General features: G+C 49.9%; 1 protein-coding gene across 1 annotated transcript in view; it reads right to left on the bottom strand.

Moving 5' to 3' along the window:
- The window catches only part of LOC137538252 (receptor-type tyrosine-protein phosphatase eta-like), a 114,204-nt gene that overhangs the window by 55,642 nt on the left and 36,914 nt on the right, over nt 1–21,648 (bottom strand). Inside the window, exon 6 of the mRNA XM_068260311.1 lies at nt 3–353. Within this exon, the coding sequence (XP_068116412.1) occupies nt 3–353 (351 nt within the window). The remainder of the gene's footprint in view (nt 1–2; nt 354–21,648) is intronic.

Below are 21,648 nucleotides of genomic sequence, written 5' to 3'. Positions count from 1 at the left end.
ACCTTTTCTGTCAGTAGTATCACCAGTAGAAGATAAGCCACTAACAGGTACATATATAGAATTGGTCCTTGGAGAGCTTGTGTATTGGCGTGCAGCTACAGTCACAATGGTGAAGTTATAATTCCCTGGTTTCAGGTCAGTGATGTAGACAGCTGGTGTGTCGTTAGTTATGGTTACAGGTGAGGAGAAATTGTATATATTTATCAACGTCCGAGATTGCTGAGCATTATCCTTCACAATAGTGATATTGAAGGACTTTTGAACATCACTCATGTCTGCCGGTTCTCCCCATTCAAGGTAAACCACACCTGACCCATTGTAATGATTGACAAGAGATCCTGGAGGTGTGGGATCTGAAAAAAAAATAAGTTATATTAAAAACAATACATTTGTATAAAAAAATAAACAAGTAAATTAAAACAAATCTGATTTAACCACATCACATCTACACCTTGCTTCCCACTAATGGACCAGAGCAGTTTTGACATTTTAGCTATGTCCCGATTTAATCAGCAATAACTTTATCCCTACTTATGACACCTAACTGAAATATATATCTTTTTCTTTTTTTTTCAAGACAAACTAGACTTCATTGTATGACAGTTTGTTTTCTATGCATTTTAATGGGAAAAAGAGGAATGGGGGGTGGTTACACATCTTTCTCAGTTTTACCAAATCCACTTTAAAAATAGAAAGCACTACTGTAGATAAAAAAACACAAATCTTGTTTACCTACACTGGGGCAGCTCTACTACCTACACTGGGGCAGCTCTACTACCTATACTGGGGCAGCTCTACTACCTACACTGGGGCAGCTCTACTACCTACACTGGGGCAGCTCTACTACCTACACTGGGGCAGCTCTACTACCTATACTGGGGCAGCTCTACTACCCATACTGGGGTAGCTCTACTACCTATATTGGAGCAGCTCTACTACCTATACTGGGGCAGCTCTACTACCTACACTGGGGCAGCTCTACTACCTACTAGAGTTGGGCCGAACAGTTCGCCTGCGAACGGTTCCATGCGAACTTCAGTGGTTCGCGTTCGCGTCCCGCAGGCGAAGTTTTGCGGAAGTTCGGTTCGCCCCATAATGCACCATGAGGGTCAACTTTGACCCTCTACATCACAGTCAGCAGGCCCAGTGTAGCCAATTAGGCTACACTAGCCCCTGGAGCCACTCCCCCCCTAATAAAAGGCAGCCAGCGGCGGCCATTACGCTCACTCGTGTGCCTGCATTAGTGAGAGTAGGGCAAGCTGCTGCAGACTGTCTCTCATAGGGAAAGATTAGTTAGGCTTAGCTTGTTCCTGGCTGCATACCTGTTCTGTTCAGTGAGCCCACCATACCTGTTCTGTTCAGTGAGCCCACTGGATACCTGCATACCTGTTCAGTGAACCTGCCACTGCATACCTGTTCTGTGAACCCACCACTGCATACCTGTACTGTGAACCCACCACTGCATACCTGTTCAGTGAACCCACCACTGCATACCTGTTCAGTGAACCCACCACTGCATACCTGTTCAGTGAACCTGCCACTGCATACCTGTTCTGTGAACCTGCCACTGCATACCTGTTCAGTGAACCTGCCACTGCATACCTGTACTGTTCAGTGAACCCGCCACTGCATACCTGTTCTGTTCAGTGAACCCACCACTGTATTCCTGCTCAGTGAACCTGCCACTGCATACCTGTTCTGTGAACCCACCACTGCATACCTGTTCTGTTCAGTGAACCCGCCACTGCATACCTGTTCTGTTCAGTGAACCCGCCACTGTATTCCTGTTCAGTGAACCCGCCACTGCATACCTGTTCTGTTCAGTGAACCCACCACTGTATACCTGTTCAGTTAACCCGCCACTGCATACCTGTTGTGTTCAGTGAACCCGCCACTGTATACCTGTTCTGTTCAGTGAACCTGCCACTGTATACCTGTTCTGTTCAGTGAACCCGCCACTGTATACCTGTTCAGTGAAACTGCCACTGCATACCTGTTCTGTGAACCCACCACTGCATACCTGTTCTGTTCAGTGAACCCGCCACTGCATACCTGTTCTGTTCAGTGAACCCGCCACTGTATTCCTGTTCAGTGAACCCGCCACTGCATACCTGTTCTGTTCAGTGAACCCGCCACTGCATACCTGTTCTGTTCAGTGAACCCGCCACTGTACACCTGTTCAGTTAACCCGCCACTGCATACATGTTGTGTTCAGTGAACCCGCCACTGTATACCTGTTCAGTTAACCCGCCACTGCATACCTGTTGTGTTCAGTGAACCCGCCACTGTATACCTGTTCTGTTCAGTGAACCCGCCACTGTATACCTGTTCAGTGAACCCGCCACTGCATACCTGTTGTGTTCAGTGAACCCGCCACTGTATACCTGTTCTGTTCAGTGAACCTGCCACTGTATACCTGTTCTGTTCAGTGAACCCGCCACTGCATACCTGTTGTGTTCAGTGAACCCGCCACTGTATACCTGTTCTGTTCAGTGAACCCGCCACTGCATACCTGTTCTGTTCAGTGAACCCGCCACTGTATACCTGTTCAGTGAACCTGCCACTGCATACCTGTTCTGTAACCCGCAACTGCATACCTGTTCTGTTCAGTGAACCCACCGCATCAGTGCGCATACCTGTGCAGTTAAGTGAACCCACCTACCTACGTGAGTGCACGCAGTGTGATATACCACTCCGTGCATACCCGATATGGACAAAACAGGTAGAGGAAGAGGTAGTGCCAGAGCCAGAGGAAGGCCACCCGGCAGGTCTGTGCGAGGTCGTGTAAATGTAATTTCGTGTGGACCTGGCCCACAGTACAGTGCTCGGAAGAAGGCACGTCCCATCACCTCCCAAGATTGTCAGGACGTGGTTGAGTATTTAGCGACACAGAACACCTCATCTTGCTCAGCCACCAGCGCTACTACTAGCACCACTTCCGCTGCATTTGACACTTCGCAAGAATTATTTAGTGTTGAAATCACTGATGCACAGCCATTGTTGTTACAGCCAGATGAATTTTCACCAGCTCATATGTCTGAGTTACGTGGCAACACTATGGATGTAACGTGTAAGGAGGATGAAGGACCTACTGATGGTGCATGTTTGGATTTTTCTGAGGCAAGCGAAGCTGGGCAGGATGATTACGATGATGACGATGATACGGATCCTCTGTATGTTCCCAATAGAGGAGATGAAGAGGGGGACAGTTCAGAGAGGGAGTCAGAGAGTAGTAGGAGGAGAGAAGTTGCTGAAAAAAGCTGGGGCAGCTCTTTGTCAGAAACAGCTGGTGGCAGTGTCCGGCACCATGTATCGCCACCTATGTACAGCCAGCCAACTTGCCCTTCAGCATCAGCTGCTGAGGTCCCCATAGTGCCCACATCCCAAGGTGGCTCAGCGGTGTGGAAATTTTTTAATGTGTGTGCCTCAGATCGGAGCAAAGCCATCTGTTCGCTCTGCCAACAAAAATTGAGCCGTGGAAAGGCCAACACTCACGTAGGGACAAGTGCCTTACGAAGGCACCTGGAGAAAAGGCACAAACAGCAATGGGATGGCCACCTGAGCAAAAGCAGCAGCAGCACACAAAAGAAAAGTCACCCTCCTTCTCCTCTTCCTCCTTCAGGTGCATCATCTGCTTCTGCCGCTTTCTCCCTTGCAACTTCACAGGCACCCTCCTCCACTCCGCCTCTGCCCTTGAGCGCTTCCTGCTCCTCTGCCCACAGCAGCAGTCAGGTGTCCGTGAAGGAAATGTTTGAGCGGAAGAAGCCACTTTTGGCCAGTCACCCCCTTGCCCGGCGTCTGACAGCTGGCGTGGCAGAACTGTTAGCTCGCCAGCTGTTACCATACCGGCTGGTGGACTCTGAGGCCTTCCGTAAATTTGTGGCCATCGGAACACCGCAGTGGAAGATGCCAGGCCGCACTTATTTTTCTAGAAAGGCCATACCCCAACTGCACCGTGAAGTCAGGGCCAGATTTCTGCAAAGGCCACAAAGGTCACGGCCTAGGGCGGAAAAAAATCAGAAGGATAAAAGGGCGGCAGGACCTGAGAGAGATAAGAGGCTGCATGTCAAAATAAATCATTTCTCCTGCTCCAAAGCGCCCGGCTTTGCTGCACACACACAGTCAGAATTCCAGAGCTCCGTGTATTTTCCTTACTTCGTGGTGTGCGATGAGACAGTGCTATCTACTGAACATACACGCTTCAGTTTATTGCCAGGGGTGAGAGAAACATGGATCACAATGTAGACAATTTCTGATCCAGTAAAAGCAAACATTTTAACAGAATTATTTCCACTTTACAACTCAAGCTGGGCTAAACAATGTATTGCTGGTCAGATTCTGTTAATGACTTGAGCCATTCCTTCTCCTCTCTCCCCCTGGATTGTAAATCTTAAACAGATAAGGGTTTTTTTTCCTTAGAGAGATTTATGGCAGCCCCTTCTAAGCTAAATCTTAACCCCTTGCTGGCTCATTTTAAAGGCAGCAGTAGTCTAGTATGAGATAGAGCAGTGTTTCTCAACATTTTATAAGTGTGTACCCCTTTTAAAACCCTGTACTCATCGAGTACCCCCTAGCATAGTAAACATGATCACAAGTACCCCTTGACAAATATATATTTAATCGTAGTACATGATAATTGGTTCTAAACAATGTGCAAGCATTTATTATTGCTTTTAATTAGCTAAAATACTATTTTGATGTTGTTTAAATAAGAGTTATAATTTTCTAAATCTCTAAATTTGTTATTCTTGGTTAAGTATATCAAGCCTGAGTACCCCCTGGACCCATCAGAAGTACCCCCTGGGGTACGCGTACCGCATGTTGAGAACCTAGGAGATAGACAACTTCTCTATAATTATAATTACAAATGTACTGTTGTATACTTTTGTATTGTTACATTCTGTTTTGTATACCAAAAGTAATAACATACAATAAAAATTAAAAAAAATATATTTGTACCGTGTTGGCAAACAGTAAAAAAACACCTGTGAAAGAATCAGTACAATAAATACTATAAAATAAATGCAACAGATCTGTGATTACAGAAGAGCAGAGAGGGAGATGAATGCCGCTCTGCTACTTCATGCCTGGTACACACCATGCAATTTGCCATCAGATAGATGGGTTCAAATTGATTATTTCTGACAGGTCTAATCTGATTTCTGATCATTTTTCTAATCGACTTTGTATAAGTGATCGGAAAATCGATTCAACCTATCTATCTGGTGCGTACCAGGCATTAGGGACTCACTGCTCTAACAGGAAAAACAATCATTCATCATTTTTCAGAGAGAAAACATTCATAGGTATCCTGCAAACAAGTGATCGTTAAGGCTCATACACATATCAGACTATAGTCTTTGGAAAATGAAAGATCACAGTCCAATCTTACCACCCTTCATGTAGTATGAGAGCCATACTCTACACAGTCTTTTCTATGGAGCTGAACTCCCCATCAGACAGAAATCTTTGCAAGATGCTGCACACACAGATGCTGTACAGACACAAAAGATCAGTATCTGCAAAAGATCTGTTCCTGCCACAGATCCGTTCCTGCAAATTGCATTCATAGTCTATGAGATCTGCAGATCATCATACACACCTTGTTTAACTGACATTCATCTGCAGATCAGACAATCATCTGCAGATCTGAAAATCCATCCTGGTGGATCGGATCTGCAGATGAATGTCTGTTAAACAAGGTGTGTATGATGATCTGCAGATATCATAGACTATGAATGCATTTTGCAGGAACAGATCTTTTGCAGATACTGATCTTTTGAATGTGTACAGCATCTTTGTGTGCAGCATCTTGCAAAGATTTCTGTCTGATGGGGAGTTCAGCTCCATAGAATAGACTGTGTAGGTATGGCTCTCATACTACATGGAAGGGGGTAAAATTGGTCTGTGATCTTTCATTTTCCTAAAGGCTCATACACACATCAGACCACAGTCTTTGGAAAATGAAAGATCACAGACCAATTTCACCCCCTTCCATTGAGTATGAGAGCCATACCTACACAGTCTATTCTATGGAGCTGAACTCCCCATCAGATAAAAATCTTTGCAAGATGCTGAACACGTTCAAAAGATCAATATCTGCAAAAGATCTGTTCCTGCAAAAGATCCGTTCCTGCAAAATGCATTCATAGTCTATGATATCTGCAGATCCTCATACACACCTTGTTTAACAGACAATTATCTGCAGATCAGACAATCATCTGCAGATCTGAAGATCCATCCTGGTGGATCTGATCTGCAGATGAATGTTTGTTAACCACTTGAGGACCCACCCTTTACCCCCCCTTAAGGACCAGCGCTGTTTTAGGTGATCTGTGCTGGGTGGGCTCTGCAGCCCCCAGCACAGATCAAAGGGCACTCAGAGCGATCAGATCGCCCCCCTTTTTTCCCCACTAGGGGGATGATGTGCAGGGGGGTCTGATCGCTCCTCCTGGCTGGCATTTTGCGGGGGGGGCACCTCAAAGCCCCCCTCCGCGGCGAAATCCTCCCCCTCCCTCTCCTACCTGCCACCCCCGGGAGATCTGGGCTGCACAGGACGCTATCCGTCCTGTGCAGCCAGTGACAGGACGTCCCCTGTCACATGGAGGCGATCCCCGGCCGCTGATTGGCCGGGGATCGCCGATCTGCCTTACGGCGCTGCTGCGCAGCAGCGCCGTACAAATGTAAACAAAGCGGATTATTTCCGCTTGTGTTTACATTTAGCCTGCGAGCCGCCATCGGCGGCCCGCAGGCTATTCACGGAGCCCCCCGCCGTGAATTGACAGGAAGCAGCCGCTCGTACGAGCGGCTGCTTCCTGATTAATTAGGCTGCAGCTGGCGACGCAATACTGCGTCGCTGGTCCTGCAGCTGCCACTTTGCCGACGCACGGTATAAGCGTGCGGTCGGCAAGTGGTTAAACAAGGTGTGTATGAGGATCTGCAGATATCATAGACTATGAATGCATTTTGCAGAAACGAATCTTTTGCAGGAACAGATCTTTTGCAGATACTGATCTGTTGCATGTGTACAGCATCTTTGTGTGCAGCATCTTGCAAAGATTTCTATCTGATGGGGAGTTCAGCTCAATAGAATAGACTTTGTAGGTATGGCCCTCATACTACATGGAAGGGGGTAAAATTGGTCTGTGATCCTTCATTTTCCAAAGACTATGGTCTGATGTGTGTATGCATCCTGAGTGTGTGTGTGTGTGTGTGTGTGTGGGGGGGGGGGGGGGAGGGGGGGCGGTTGGTGGTACCGGGCCTAGGGCACTGGGAAGTCCAAATCCGGCCCTGCGTGAAGTTGAGAGGCAAGTGGTGTCATCTCTTGCGAAGAGCGTTGGGTCAAGGGTACACCTGACCACGGATGCCTGGTCTGCCAAGCACGGGCAGGGCCGCTACATTACGTACACAGCCCATTGGGTCAACCTGGTGAACGATGGCAAGCAGGGCGCAGCGGACCAAATTGTGACACCTCCACGGCTTGCAGGCAGGCCTCCTGCCACCTCCTCTCCTCCTGCTACATGCTCTTCGCTGTCCTCCTCCTCCTTGGCTGAGTGGCAGTTCTCTCCAGCTACACAGTCCCAGCTCCGCAGGGCCTATGCTGCATGCCAGGTACGACGGTGTCACGCCATCTTAGACATGTCTTGCCTCAAAGCGGAGAGTCACACTGGAGCAGCTCTCCTGGCTGCTCTTAAGAAACAGGTGGATGAGTGGCTGACACCGCACCACCTGGAGATAGGCAACGTGGTGTGCGACAACGGCAGCAATCTGCTTGCCGCTTTGCATATGGGGAAGCTGACACACATACCCTGCATGGCACATGTCATGAATCTAGTTGTTCAAAGATTTGTGTCAAAGTACCCTGGCTTAGCGGATGTCCTGAAGCAGGCCAGGAAGTTCTGTGGGCATTTGAGGCGGTCTTACACAGCCATGGCACGCTTTGCGGAAATTCAGCGGAAAAACAACTTGTCGGTGAGACGCCTGATTTGCGATAGCCCGACTCGCTGGAATTCGACCCTGCTCATGTTCTCCCGCCTGCTAGAACAGAAGAAAGCCGTCACCCAGTACCTCTACAACTACAGTAGAATGAAACAGTCTGGGAAGATGGGGATGTTCTGGCCCGACAACTGACACTGATGAAAAATGCATGCAGGCTCAAGAAAAGGCCTGTAAGCGTAGTGCAATGCAGTCTGAAGGGCCTACACATGATAGTGTGGCCTGCATGGGAAGAAAAGGGTTAAGGTTAGAAGGAGGAGGTGGGATTTCGTAAAGGAGGAGCATTAGGGGTGCTAGGGAGAAGAGGCGGGTGGGGGGTGGAGTTATTCAGTCAGGCGATAGGAAGAAAGCTGAGTGGACCTACCCTTGCCTGCTGCAGGATGTCGGAGATTGAGGCCTTAGTGGATCGGATCCGTGCGGAGGCTGCATCTAGGGGCCCGGAGTGGATCCAGACTCAGCTGGCGGCCATGTCTGCAGGGCCCAGCGGACAGCAGGAGGAGCGCGGTCGAAGGACTTCCAGACCTCCCGATCGTCTGAGCCCGGAGCCGACCACCCGGTCGCTGAGGAGGAGCGGTAGCCCTGTGCAGGATCCTCAGGCGCAGTGGTGCTCAGCAGAGCTCGAATATTCGAGTAGCTCGAATATTCGAGCTCTTTTTCAGCTATTCGAGCTCGGTATTCGAGCTCCGAATAGCTGGAGCTATTCGAATGGGCTATCCGAGTACACTCGAATAGCCCATTCACTATTCGAGCTATTCGAGCAACTCGGCGCTATTCGAGCTCGGTACCGAGCTCGAATAGCGTCATAGCCCAGATTGATGTCCTTAGAGCCAATCAGAGGGCTCCCAGGCCCTCTGACGGCAGCCAATCACAGAGGGGGACCCTGGCCAGCCCCTACCCTATAAATAGCGGCCGCCATGTTACGTTTCTCCATGCTTGCCTGAGACTTGTACAGAGAGAGAGTTGCTCCTTTGTGCTTTGGCTTAGCAAGTGCTCTATTGTGATCATTTACCTAGCGTTTTTGCTCACCTACACCTGCCATATACACCTATATTGTTGTTAGTTAGATAGACATTGTATTTTAGTTAGTAGCTTGTGTGTTACATTAGAGACAGGCAGCTGCTGCAAGCTTACAGGTTTAGGCCTCAGGGGGGCCTTGCCTCTGTGGGCAGCTGTCCTCTGTTTATTTCTCTCATCTATACCAGTATTTCTGCTGTCCTTTACTAATAGTATTGTAGTTATACTGTACTAGGAGTAGGACACTCACTGACTGTCACTGTTTATAGGCTACTAGCTAGCTCCTGCGTGTGTGCACTCACTCACTGTCTGTGTGTACACACACTCTATTTCCTTCTGATTACTGATAGATTATTGTTAGTTAGTTGTACTTACTGTTACTACTTACTCTTACTGTACTAGGAGTCTAGGACACTCAGTCAGACAGTCACTGTGTTCATAGGCTACTAGCTCCTGCGTGCGGTCACTCACTGTCTGAGTGTACACACACCACCCACACTCCATTTCCTTCTGATCGCTGATTGATTATTGTAATTAGTTAGTTCTACTTACTGTTACTACTTACTCTTACTGTACTAGGAGTCTAGGACACTCAGTCACTGTGTTCATAGGCTACTAGCTCCTGCGTGCGGTCACTCACTGTCTGAGTGTACACACACCACCCACACTCCATTTCCTTCTGATCGCTGATTGATTATTGTAATTAGTTAGTTCTACTTACTGTTACTACTTACTCTTACTGTACTAGGAGTCTAGGACACTCAGTCACTGTGTTCATAGGCTACTAGCTCCTGCGTGCGGTCACTCACTGTCTGAGTGTACACACACCACCCACACTCCATTTCCTTCTGATCGCTGATTGATTATTGTAATTAGTTAGTTCTACTTACTGTTACTACTTACTCTTACTGTACTAGGAGTCTAGGACACTCAGTCACTGTGTTCATAGGCTACTAGCTCCTGCGTGCGGTCACTCACTGTCTGAGTGTACACACACCACCCACACTCCATTTCCTTCTGATCGCTGATTGATTATTGTAATTAGTTAGTTCTACTTACTGTTACTACTTACTCTTACTGTACTAGGAGTCTAGGACACTCAGTCACTGTGTTCATAGGCTACTAGCTCCTGCGTGCGGTCACTCACTGTCTGAGTGTACACACACCACCCACACTCCATTTCCTTCTGATCGCTGATTGATTATTGTAATTAGTTAGTTCTACTTACTGTTACTACTTACTCTTACTGTACTAGGAGTCTAGGACACTCAGTCACTGTGTTCATAGGCTACTAGCTCCTGCGTGCGGTCACTCACTGTCTGAGTGTACACACACCACCCACACTCCATTTCCTTCTGATCGCTGATTGATTATTGTAATTAGTTAGTTCTACTTACTGTTACTACTTACTCTTACTGTACTAGGAGTCTAGGACACTCAGTCACTGTGTTCATAGGCTACTAGCTCCTGCGTGCGGTCACTCACTGTCTGAGTGTACACACACCACCCACACTCCATTTCCTTCTGATCGCTGATTGATTATTGTAATTAGTTAGTTCTACTTACTGTTACTACTTACTCTTACTATACTAGGAGTCTAGGACACTCAGTCACTGTGTTCATAGGCTACTAGCTCCTGCGTGCGGTCACTCACTGTCTGAGTGTACACACACCACCCACACTCCATTTCCTTCTGATCGCTGATTGATTATTGTAATTAGTTAGTTCTACTTACTGTTACTACTTACTCTTACTGTACTAGGAGTCTAGGACACTCAGTCACTGTGTTCATAGGCTACTAGCTCCTGCGTGCGGTCACTCACTGTCTGAGTGTACACACACCACCCACACTCCATTTCCTTCTGATCGCTGATTGATTATTGTAATTAGTTAGTTCTACTTACTGTTACTACTTACTCTTACTGTACTAGGAGTCTAGGACACTCAGTCACTGTGTTCATAGGCTACTAGCTCCTGCGTGCGGTCACTCACTGTCTGAGTGTACACACACCACCCACACTCCATTTCCTTCTGATCGCTGATTGATTATTGTAATTAGTTAGTTGTACTTACTGTTACTACTTACTCTTACTGTACTAGGAGTCTAGGACACTCAGTCACTGTGTTCATAGGCTACTAGCTCCTGCGTGCGGTCACTCACTGTCTGAGTGTACACACACCACCCACACTCCATTTCCTTCTGATCGCTGATTGATTATTGTAATTAGTTAGTTCTACTTACTGTTACTACTTACTCTTACTGTACTAGGAGTCTAGGACACTCAGTCACTGTGTTCATAGGCTACTAGCTCCTGCGTGCGTGCACTCACTGTCTGAGTGTACACACACTAAATTTACTTGTGATTACTACTGATTATTGTAACTGCTAGTTGTACTTCCTGACTGTTACTACTTACTTACTGTACTAGGGGACACTCACTCAGTCACCTCACCAACCAACCCACTCCATTAAAGTACCCCACTTTTCACCCGCCCTTTTACAAAACTTTTGTCTATACGCCCAAAACATTTAAGATGTCTGGAAGTGGCAGCCAGCGCGGTTTGGGCAAGGGGAAGGGCAGCAAGGGAATCAGGAGGAGAGGGAGCAGCATTGTGGCAAGCCGCGGCCGCGGGCGCGCCACCATGCACAGTTCCGCAGCAGCAGCAGCAGCGTCAGTGGCTAACATTCCTCCCATAGCCACTGGCCGTGGACGCCTTGGGCGCCGCCCAGCAGGAGCATCTGCAACTCACGCTGCAGAGACACAGCAGCAGCAGCGTGTAGCACCTGCTCCGATTTTCCTCCAGCCGGGTCGGAAACGTCCCATTGAGGAAAAGGATGCAGACACTGTGGTGCAACTCATGACGGAGGATGAGCAGCCCGCCATCAGCTCTGCATCCGAGGCCTCCACCCTCACCACCACCACCACCACCACCCCTGTTCGCAGCAGCCGCCCAGCAGGGTCTGGGGAGGAGGCCAGTTCACCGTCAGTCGCCGACCTCTCATTCAGCACTCTTTTGACCCCAGGCATGATGAGTCAATTGTCTGCTGTTGTTGGCGATTTTGAGGAGGAGATGCTGATGGGCACTTTGGGGGATGAGGGATTGGACAGCAAGACTGTGGCGACAGTCAAGCAGCCCATCCATGCATCAGGAGAGGAGTTTGGGGGGTCATCATCCCAGCAGGACATGTTTGAGGAGGGGGAGGATGATGTTGATGACCCGGTGACAGACAGAGACTGGGTGCCACCACCTCCAGGGGATGTCGTCCTCAGCAGCTCGGAGGAGGAGGAGGATGCGCTTGTGGGCCTTGCAAGGAGGCGCATCATTGCAAGCATTGGCAGCGACCCACAGCCTGCTGGTGTCTCAGGCTCAGCAGCAGCAGCAGCAGCATCAGCCAGTACCACCACCAGCCGCACCCAAGCCCCCCCCCCAACCACCACAGGGAGACAGGCAGCAGCGCTTCCATGCCGTAGGGGGATGTTTCTGTCACCAATCTGGCGCTTTTTCACCATGCCCACTGTGTACAGCAAGTACGCCACTTGCAACCACTGTCAGCGGAAGTTGAGCAGAGGTGCAGACCCCTTAAAGTTCAGCACCAGCTCGCTGATCAACCACCTTGCGGCTAAACATTTCCACCAGCATGAGGAGTTCCAGAGGCTGAAGGCATCTGGTGCTGGCAGTGGCACCACACCCATCACTGCACAGCCTTCAGCAGCAGCAACAGCAGCCACCCGCCCTCCTGCTCCTCCAGCAGCACCAGCAGGAGTGCGGAAACGCACTGCTCCTCCCCCCTCTGCAACTCCTGCCGCCGACACTGAGGCCTGTTCTGGCAGCCAGTCCTCAGTGGCCTCCTCCGCTGTGTCTGGTGATTCCCGTGTCAGCAAAAGGCCACGCCAGAGCCTTTTGAGCGAGTCCTTCCAGGGGGTGGTTAGGGCTCTGCCTCCCAGCAGCCGTCGCGTGCGGCAGCTGAACGGCTTGCTGGCACGGGCCATGTGCTCCCAACTCCTGCCGTACACGCTCGTGCAGGAGGGGAGCGACATGCGGGCGCTGCTTGCTTGTGCAGCCCCAGACTGGCAGCTCCCCAGCAGACACTTTTTCTCCCGCAAGGCCATTCCAGCACTGCACCGCTTTGTGATGGCCAATGTGGAGCGAGGGCTGGAGCACGCGGTTGGTGAAAGGGTCCACGTCACCATGGACTCCTGGAGCAGCCGCTTCGGGACAGGCCGCTACCTGTCCTTCACTGTCCACTGGGTCAGCTTGGTGGAAGGGGGTGAGGATGGGAGAGCAGCAGCGGGCACAGCAGCAGCAGCAGCAGCAACACAGTGGGTGGTGCCACCCCGCAGGGTCAGGGGAACTGCAGCGGGTTCCTCCGATCCTCTGCCATCCTCCGCCACACCTGGCCAAACCCCCCGCCTCAGCAGCAGCGTGAAGGCCCGCCACTGCCAAGCGCTGCTGCACTTGGTCAGCCTTGGCAAGACCAAGCTGACGGCAGCCCACGTGTTGGCCAAACTCCAGGAGCAGGAGAGGATTTGGCTGACCCCCAGAGGCCTCAGAGTCGGAGAGGTGGTGTCCGACAATGGGGCCAATCTGGTTGCTGCCATAGACAGGGGAAACCTGACCCACATCCCCTGTCTTGCCCACGTGCTGAACCTGGTGGTGCAGAAGTTCCTGCGCACCTACCAGGGGATGGGCGAACTGCTGGAAACGGCAAGGAATGTTGTGCGTCACTTCCGGCGCTCGGCTGCAGCCTGTGCGAGCCTGGAAGACGTGCAAAAGGAGCTGGATCTGCCACGCCATCGGCTGATCATTGACGTTCCGACTCGCTGGAACTCCACCCTGGCGATGTTGGAGCGTATGGTTGAACAGAGGCACGCTGTCAACCAGTACCTTGCCCTGGCCACTGTTTCCGCAGCTCGGAGAAGGGACAAGACCAGCAACATCCCGTCCATCGTCCCCGATGATGACTGGAGGCACATGCAGCAGGTGTGCTTTGTGCTGGCTCCCTTCCTGCAGGCCACAAACATGGTGAGCAGGGACCATGCTATGGTCTGCGAGTGGGTGCCCCTGGTTTCTCTGCTGAACAGGGCCCTCGATGGTTTGCTGGAACAGGGAGCGGCAGCCTTGGACCAGCAGGAGCGGCAACCAGCTGCGCAGTCCACCTCTGAGGGGGAGGAGGAGGAGGACTTGGTGGAGGTCCCTGACCTGGCTGCTGATGAGGGGGATCAGCACAGCGCAGCTGAGTTGGTGCGGGGGTGGAGAGAGGATGAGGCGGCAGAGGAGGAGGATGAGGACAGCACTGACGTCGATGTGCCAGCAGACGTGGCCCGCCTCTTCCCAATGGCAGCGCACATGCTGGCGTGCCTGCGCAGGGACCCCAGGGTGATCCAGATGAAGCAGAGGGAGGACATCTGGATCAGCATGATGTTGGACCCACGCCTCAAGGGGAAGTTGAGCCAGTTCCTGCCGCCTGCAGGAGGAGACCCAGCGCAACAAATAAGGAGCTTGCAGCAGGCCCTTGTTGAGCGCTTGGAGGAAGCCTTCCCCCAGCCTTCCACCCCCACTGTCCAGCAGCCAGCACAGAGGCAGCAGCAGGTGCCTGCATCCAGCAGCAGCAAGCGCCCCACAGACCTGCTGTCTCTCAGCCACGAGCTCTACAGGACTGTAGAGGCTCCGGCAGCAGTGACTAGAGAGGAGATGCATGCAGCAGCATCCTCCTCCGGTCACAGCCAGCGCCTGACCCGCATGGTGGCTGACTACATGGGGTCGTACAGCGGGCTTGACAGCGATGCCCCTGTTGATCCCATGGAGTATTGGGTCAAGCGCATGGAGATCTGGAGCGAGCTAGCGCAGTACGCCCTGGAAGTGCTGTCCTGCCCCCCTTCCAGCGTGCTGTCCGAGCGCTGCTTCAGTGCAGCTGGTGGCGTGGTCACCGAGAAACGCTCACGTCTGTCTCACAAGTCTGTGGACAGACTGACGTTTCTCAAGATGAACCAGGCGTGGGTGGAAGGCGAGTTCCTGGCCCCTGTTGTCGGCGAGAGGGGGACATGAACTGGCTGCCGGAACCATCGTTAATGTGCCTTACCACCCTTTACCACCTCCTGGCTCCTGCTCACTAAGCCAGCCTGGTTCACTTTGACTATTACGTCGCCTGCAGCCACACATTTTACACCTACAGTGGGCTGCTGTGTACTGCCCTTCTGCTGTCTGTCTGTGTTTCCCACTGCCAGGGTACACAGAATGACCTTCTTCTGCTGCCACTCTGCCACCAGCTATTACGTCAAACAATAGCTATATTGGTTGCAAAACCGAAACCAAACAAACCATTAAAAAAAAAAAAGGTTTAATTTTTCTGAGGTGCCCGGGTTGAAAACTGTGTTGTTCCAGTTGTGTATTGGACACAATGTGGGCTGCACGACCGCTGTCTGGGACCTCCTGTTGTGTTTATTTACGGCCCTGGTATCACCGCTAGGTACCAGGGCTATTATGTCACGCTGCCTACCTGCTGCCACACTCACACTGCTCCTCCATACCTCCTCCTGCTGCTGCTGCTGCTGTCTGTCTGTGTTTCCCACTGCCAGGGTACACAGATGATTTACCTTCTGCTGCCACTCTGCCACCAGCTATTACGTCAAACAATAGCTGCTCGCCTACTCCTCCATTCCTCCTCCTGCTGCTGCTGTCTGTCTGTGTTTCCCACTGCCAGGGTACACAGAATTACCTTCTTCTGCTGCCACTCTGCCACCAGCTATTACGTCCAAAAATAGCTAAATTGGTTGTAAAACCAAAAACCAAAAAACCATTAAAAAAAAAAAAAATGTTTAATTTTTCTGAGGTGCCCGGGTTGAAAACTGTGTTGTCCCAGTTGTGTATTGGACACAATGTGGGCTGCACGACCGCTGTCTGGGACCTCCTGTTGTGTTTATTTACGGCCCTGGTATCACCGCTAGGTACCAGGGCTATTATGTCACGCTGCCTACCTGCTGCCACACTCACACTACTCCTCCATTCCTCCTGCTGCTGCTGTCTGTCTGTGTTTCCCACTGCCAGGGTACACAGAATTACCTTCTGCTGCCACACTGCCACCAGCTATTACGTCAAACAATAGCTGCTCACATAATTACTCTCCTCCATTCCTCCTCCTGCTGCTGCTGCTGTCTGTCTGTGTTTCCCACCGCCAGGGTACACAGATTTACCTTCTGCTGCCACTCTGCCACCAGCTATTACGTCAAAAAATAGCTATATATCTGTGTAATTGGTTGTAAAACCAAAACTACAAAACCATTACAAAAAAAGGTTTAATTTTTCTGAGGTGCCCGGGTTGAAAACTGTGTTGTCCCAGTTGTGTATTGGACACAATGTGGGCTGCACGACCGCTGTCTGGGACCTCCTGTTGTGTTTATTTACAGCCATGGTATCACCGCTAGGTACCAGGGCTATTATGTCACGCTGCCTGCCTCATTGACTGCATGCTGCCACACACTCATCCTCCTCCTCCTGCTGCTAAATTTACCTCCTGCTGTCTGTGTGTTTCCACTGCCAGGGAGCACATACAATGGCGCTTCCAACATGCGTGCGCCACCAGCTATTTGTTGTTACGCTCAAAAATAGCTGCATTTCTTTAAAAAAAAAAAAATGAAAAGAGAAATAAGTGACGAAGAAGACGATATAGAAGAAGATGAAGAAGAAGAAGAAGATGAAGAAGATGAAGAAGAAGATGAAGAAGATGAAGAAGAAGATGAAGAAGATGAAGAAGAAGATGAAGAAGAAGATGAAGAAGATGAAGAAGAAGATGAAGAAGAAGAAGAAGAAGAAGAAGAAGAAGAAGATGAAGATGAAGAAGATGAAGAAGAAGATGAAGAAGATGAAGATGAAGAAGATGAAGAAGATGAAGAAGAAGATGAAGAAGATGAAGATGAAGATGAAGAAGATGAAGAAGAAGATGAAGAAGATGAAGAAGAAGATGAAGAAGAAGAAGAAGAAGAAGAAGATGAAGAAGAAGATGAAGAAGATGAAGATGAAGATGAAGATGAAGAAGATGAAGATGAAGAAGATGAAGAAGAAGATGAAGAAGATGAAGAAGAAGATGAAGAAGAAGAAGAAGAAGATGAAGAAGATGAAGATGAAGAAGATGAAGAAGAAGATGAAGAAGATGAATATGAAGAAGATGAAGAAGATGAAGAAGAAGATGAAGAAGATGAAGATGAAGAAGATGAAGAAGATGAAGATGAAGAAGATGAAGAAGAAGATGAAGAAGATGAAGAAGAAGATGAAGAAGAAGAAGAAGAAGAAGAAGAAGAAGATGAAGAAGATGAAGATGAAGAAGATGAAGAAGAAGATGAAGAAGATGAAGATGAAGAAGATGAAGAAGAAGATGAAGAAGATGAAGATGAAGAAGATGAAGAAGAAGATGAAGAAGATGAAGAAGAAGATGAAGAAGAAGAAGAAGAAGAAGATGAAGAAGATGAAGAAGAAGATGAAGAAGATGAAGATGAAGAAGATGAAGAAGATGAAGAAGAAGATGAAGAAGATGAAGATGAAGAAGATGAAGAAGATGAAGATGAAGAAGATGAAGATGAAGAAGATGAAGAAGAAGAAGAAGAAGATGAAGAAGAAGAAGAAGATATAGAAGAAGAAGAAGAAGATATAGAAGATAAAGAAGAAGAAGAAGAAGAAGTATATACAGTACTGAACAAAATTCTGGACACAACTTCTCTTTTCACCTTTTTTTTTTTTTAAAGGAACATCCCCACATAATCACTTGCTGTTGTCACTTGGAAAAAAATATGTTTCTTGCATCATTAACCCTCAAAACAAGTGTTGGGAAGCTATTTAAGGCCAATTCGAATAGTCAGCTCGAATAGTTAGCTCGAATACCGACTCAAATAGTGAGCTCGAAGTCCGAGGTCGAATCGAATAGTAAAAATTATTCGACTCGAATATTCGACTGACCTCGAATAATTTACTATTCGAATTCGACCAAACTCGAATTTTAAAAAGGGGTATTTGAGCATCACTACTCAGGCGCCCCCTGCAAAACAGCAGTCTCCCGCAGGCGGGTCAGCTGGGAGGAATCCCAAGGCCAAGAGCGGCTCGGCGAGTGGCAGCAGACGGGGAAAAGCATCGGCCAAGTCGGGGGCGGCAGCTGCTTCCAAGCAGGCTTCGCAGGCCTCTAAGCAGAAGAGGGGAGGAAGTAGTTCCAGCAGTACGGGCACCGCCTCTTCACAGAGTGTGGCGGTGGCCCACACGTCTGCGAGGAGTGACACAGCGGCCAGCAGAAGGGGTGAGGAGGCAGCGGCTACCAGCAGGGGGAATGATCGGCAGGACAGCGGTGCGCATCACTCGGGCAGCCAGGCAGGACATGGGACTGGCCTGCTGGGCGCGGCTACCGGAGGACACAGCAGCATGGTGCCAGGAATCGCGGGAGCTACAGGAGCTGCACCAGGATCCGGACCAGCGGTCGGGCAGGTCCACACCCCTGCGCCACCAGGTGAGGCCACTATTCATAACCCGTTTGCCAGCATGACAAGTGTTGTGGGGATGGGGTCACAGTCAGGGACGATGCAGGTTAGTGGGGGGTTGTTGAGTGCTCAGGCAGCGATGCTCCCTGCACTGGAGACATTCATGGCAGGCATGAGGAGCTTGCTGGGTGGGCCTCCAGCGGCCTCCAGCGGCGCTGGGTTCACCAGTTGGGGCTTGGGGGGGGACAGTCGCAGCTGCAGGCTCCTGCTGTTGCCTTGGGGGGGCGATTCAACCGGAAACACAGCCGCCAGGAGGTAGTAGGGATAGCCCAGTTATGGTTGCGCAGCGGCCAGGGCTGGCAGTTTTAACTAGAGGGGCAGCAAGTTTAGATGCGCAGCAGGTGCAGGCCCCGGCGACATTGCCCTCTGTGGCGTCTGGAAGCGCTGAGGTGTCTGTACAAACTAATGAAGGGGAGGTTGAGAAATCGGCGGAAACAGAGGTGATCAGGTTGGCGGACGCAGCTAAGTCAGAAATGTATGTGTGCCCCGCTTGGAGTACATTTAAAAGCCGAAGTTCGTGAGAAAATATGGAAAGGGGAGTTTGTAGAGATTTTTTCTCTTTTACACTTGGCCAAGTTTAATCTAGATAAAGTAAAAACTACAGAATCCAAAAAAGAGGAGGAAGAACGGCGCAGGTATCGCTTGATACCGCGCACTTTCCAGAATTGGCTGCAGGCTTTTGAAATTCTGGCATGTGTGATTGGCAAGAAGAACCCAGAGTGTTGTTCCGCCCTTTTCTGTTATCAGAACGCGATAGGCGAGGCCTATAGGAGGTATGGCGGTGATGCTTGGCTCAAGTATGATGAGGCATTTAGGCAGAGAAAAGCGGTTCGCCCGTCAGTGTGTTGGAACCAGAAGGACATAGAGTTGTGGATGAGTCTGATGATCCCATCCATCAGTCCGCAGTCCTTTCGAGGGCACGATGGTGCAGGTTCCACTGGAAAATCAGGCAGCAAAACAAAAGGTCTGTGATGGCAATTTAACGATGCCACATGCACATTTGGTTCCTCGTGTCGTTTTAAACACGAGTGCTCAGGCTGCGGTGGGTCACACCCGGTGTCCAGGTGTTATAAGCAAAAAAAAAGGGAGAACGACGGAGGCTGGAAATAAGAGGGAAGACGCCGGTGAGAGTTCAAGAGATGGAACCGTTTCTTTGTAAGTATCCGCGTACAGAGGATGCAAAATTTTTGCGGCTAGGGTTCACAGACGGTTTTGTTATACCTAGTCGATGCGCATCGCGGGGCGGAGACTCTCATAGGAATTTAAAATCAGCATGTGCATTGCCTGATGTGGTGTCATCTAAGTTGAATAAGGAGATTGCGGCTGATCGTGTGGCAGGGCCATTTGATTGTTGCCCTCTGGAAGGTTTAATCGTTTCACCGTTGGGGTTGGTCCCTAAGAGGGAGCCAGGTGCTTTCCGCCTCATACATCACCTGTCCTTTCCAAAAGGGTTGTCGGTCAACGACGGCTTAGCGGAACAGGACACGTCTGTGGTGTATACGTCGTTTGACGTAGCGCTCAGATGGGTGAGGAGGTTGGGTCAGGGTTCCCTTTTAGCCAATACGGATATCGAGGCAGCCTTCCGTTTGTTGCCAGTACACCCATCGAGTTTTAGGCTGTTAGGGATTTTTTGGGAAGGTAAGTATTTTGTTGATCTTTGCCTTCCCATGGGTTGTGCAATCTCATGTTCTTTTTTCGAAAAATTCAGCAGTTTTATTGAATGGGTGGTAAAAGAAGTAGCAGGGGTCCGCTCGGTTATTCATTATTTGGACGACTTTTTGTTTATGGGGACGGCGGGCTCGGACGAGTGTGCGTCCTCTTTAGCAGCTATGTACCAGGTTTGTGAGAAGTTTGGGATTCTCCTCGCGCTCGCAAAAACGGAGGGTCCCACAACGACGTTGAAATTCTTGGGGGTTCAGATCGATACGGTGGCCATGGAGTGCAGTTTGCCATTGGATAAGGTCAGGGACCTTCAGGTCACCATCCAGGCAATAGTGTTTAGACGTAAGACCACTCTGAGGGACCTTCAGTCTCTGCTCGGGAAGTTGAACTTTGCCTGCAGAATCATGCCCATGGGGCGCATCTTTTGTAGGCGGTTATCGAGCGCTACGGCGGGAGTTTCGTCACCTCATCATCGCATTCGGCTGACTGCGGAAATGAGAGAGGATTTAAAGGTATGGGTCACCTTTTTGCAGGAATTCAATGGGAGATCTTTTTGGATGGCGGAGGAGGTGAGTAATTTTGACATTGAATTGTTCACGGACGCTTCAGGGTCTCATGGCTTCGGAATCTTTATGGCAGGTGAGTGGTGCGCGGCCCCTTGGGATTCGTCATGGGTGGAGGCCGGCTTTACGGTAAACATGGTGTTGCTTGAGTTGTTCCCGATTGTTGTAGCGATTCAGTTATGGGGGCAGCGCTTGGCCAACAGACGCATACGTTTTAATTGTGATAATTTGGGGGTGGTATTAGCCGTGAATAGATTTTCGGCTTCTTCACCGCCAGTGATTCGAGTAATGAGGCATTTGGTTCTGTTGTGTCTGCGATTTAATATCTGCATCTTTGCGGTGCATTTGCCTGGGGTCGACAACATCATTGCTGATGCCCTCTCTCGCTTCCAGTGGGACAGGTTCCGGGCGGCAGCTCCTACAGCGGAAGAGAGTGGGGTTCCCTGTCCAGAGATGATGTGGATGATTCCTTTCAGGTGATATCGCAGCTGATTCGGAGGTCTCTATCGGAGTCGTCATGGGCAGCGTACGCGCCTGTGTGGAAAGCGTGGGACGTTTTGACGGCTCAGGTGGGCGACTGCTCAACGGATGAGGATCGGTCGTGCCTGCTCCTATACTTTGTGGGAAGGAATTTTGCGGAGGGCATGTCAGCTGCGGCCATGTCTAAGAAGTTGGCGGCATTGGCCTTCCTGTTTAAGTCTAGAAATCTCAGAGATGTGACAAAGGATTTTAGGGTGGTGCAGGCGATGAAAGGTTTTCGGGCGGGATCCATAAGGAGGGATTCTAGGCGCCCGGTCTCGTTCGAAATCTTACAAAAGGTGGTTCTGGTGCTGCAGGAAGTATGCTATTGTCAGAATGAGGTGGTGCTCTTTAGCACGGCTTTTGTGTTAGCATTC

The sequence above is a fragment of the Hyperolius riggenbachi genome, chromosome 11 (assembly GCF_040937935.1).
Source record: "Hyperolius riggenbachi isolate aHypRig1 chromosome 11, aHypRig1.pri, whole genome shotgun sequence".
Classification (NCBI taxonomy): domain Eukaryota; kingdom Metazoa; phylum Chordata; class Amphibia; order Anura; family Hyperoliidae; genus Hyperolius; species Hyperolius riggenbachi.
This window is presented reverse-complemented; position numbering and strand designations above follow the sequence as displayed.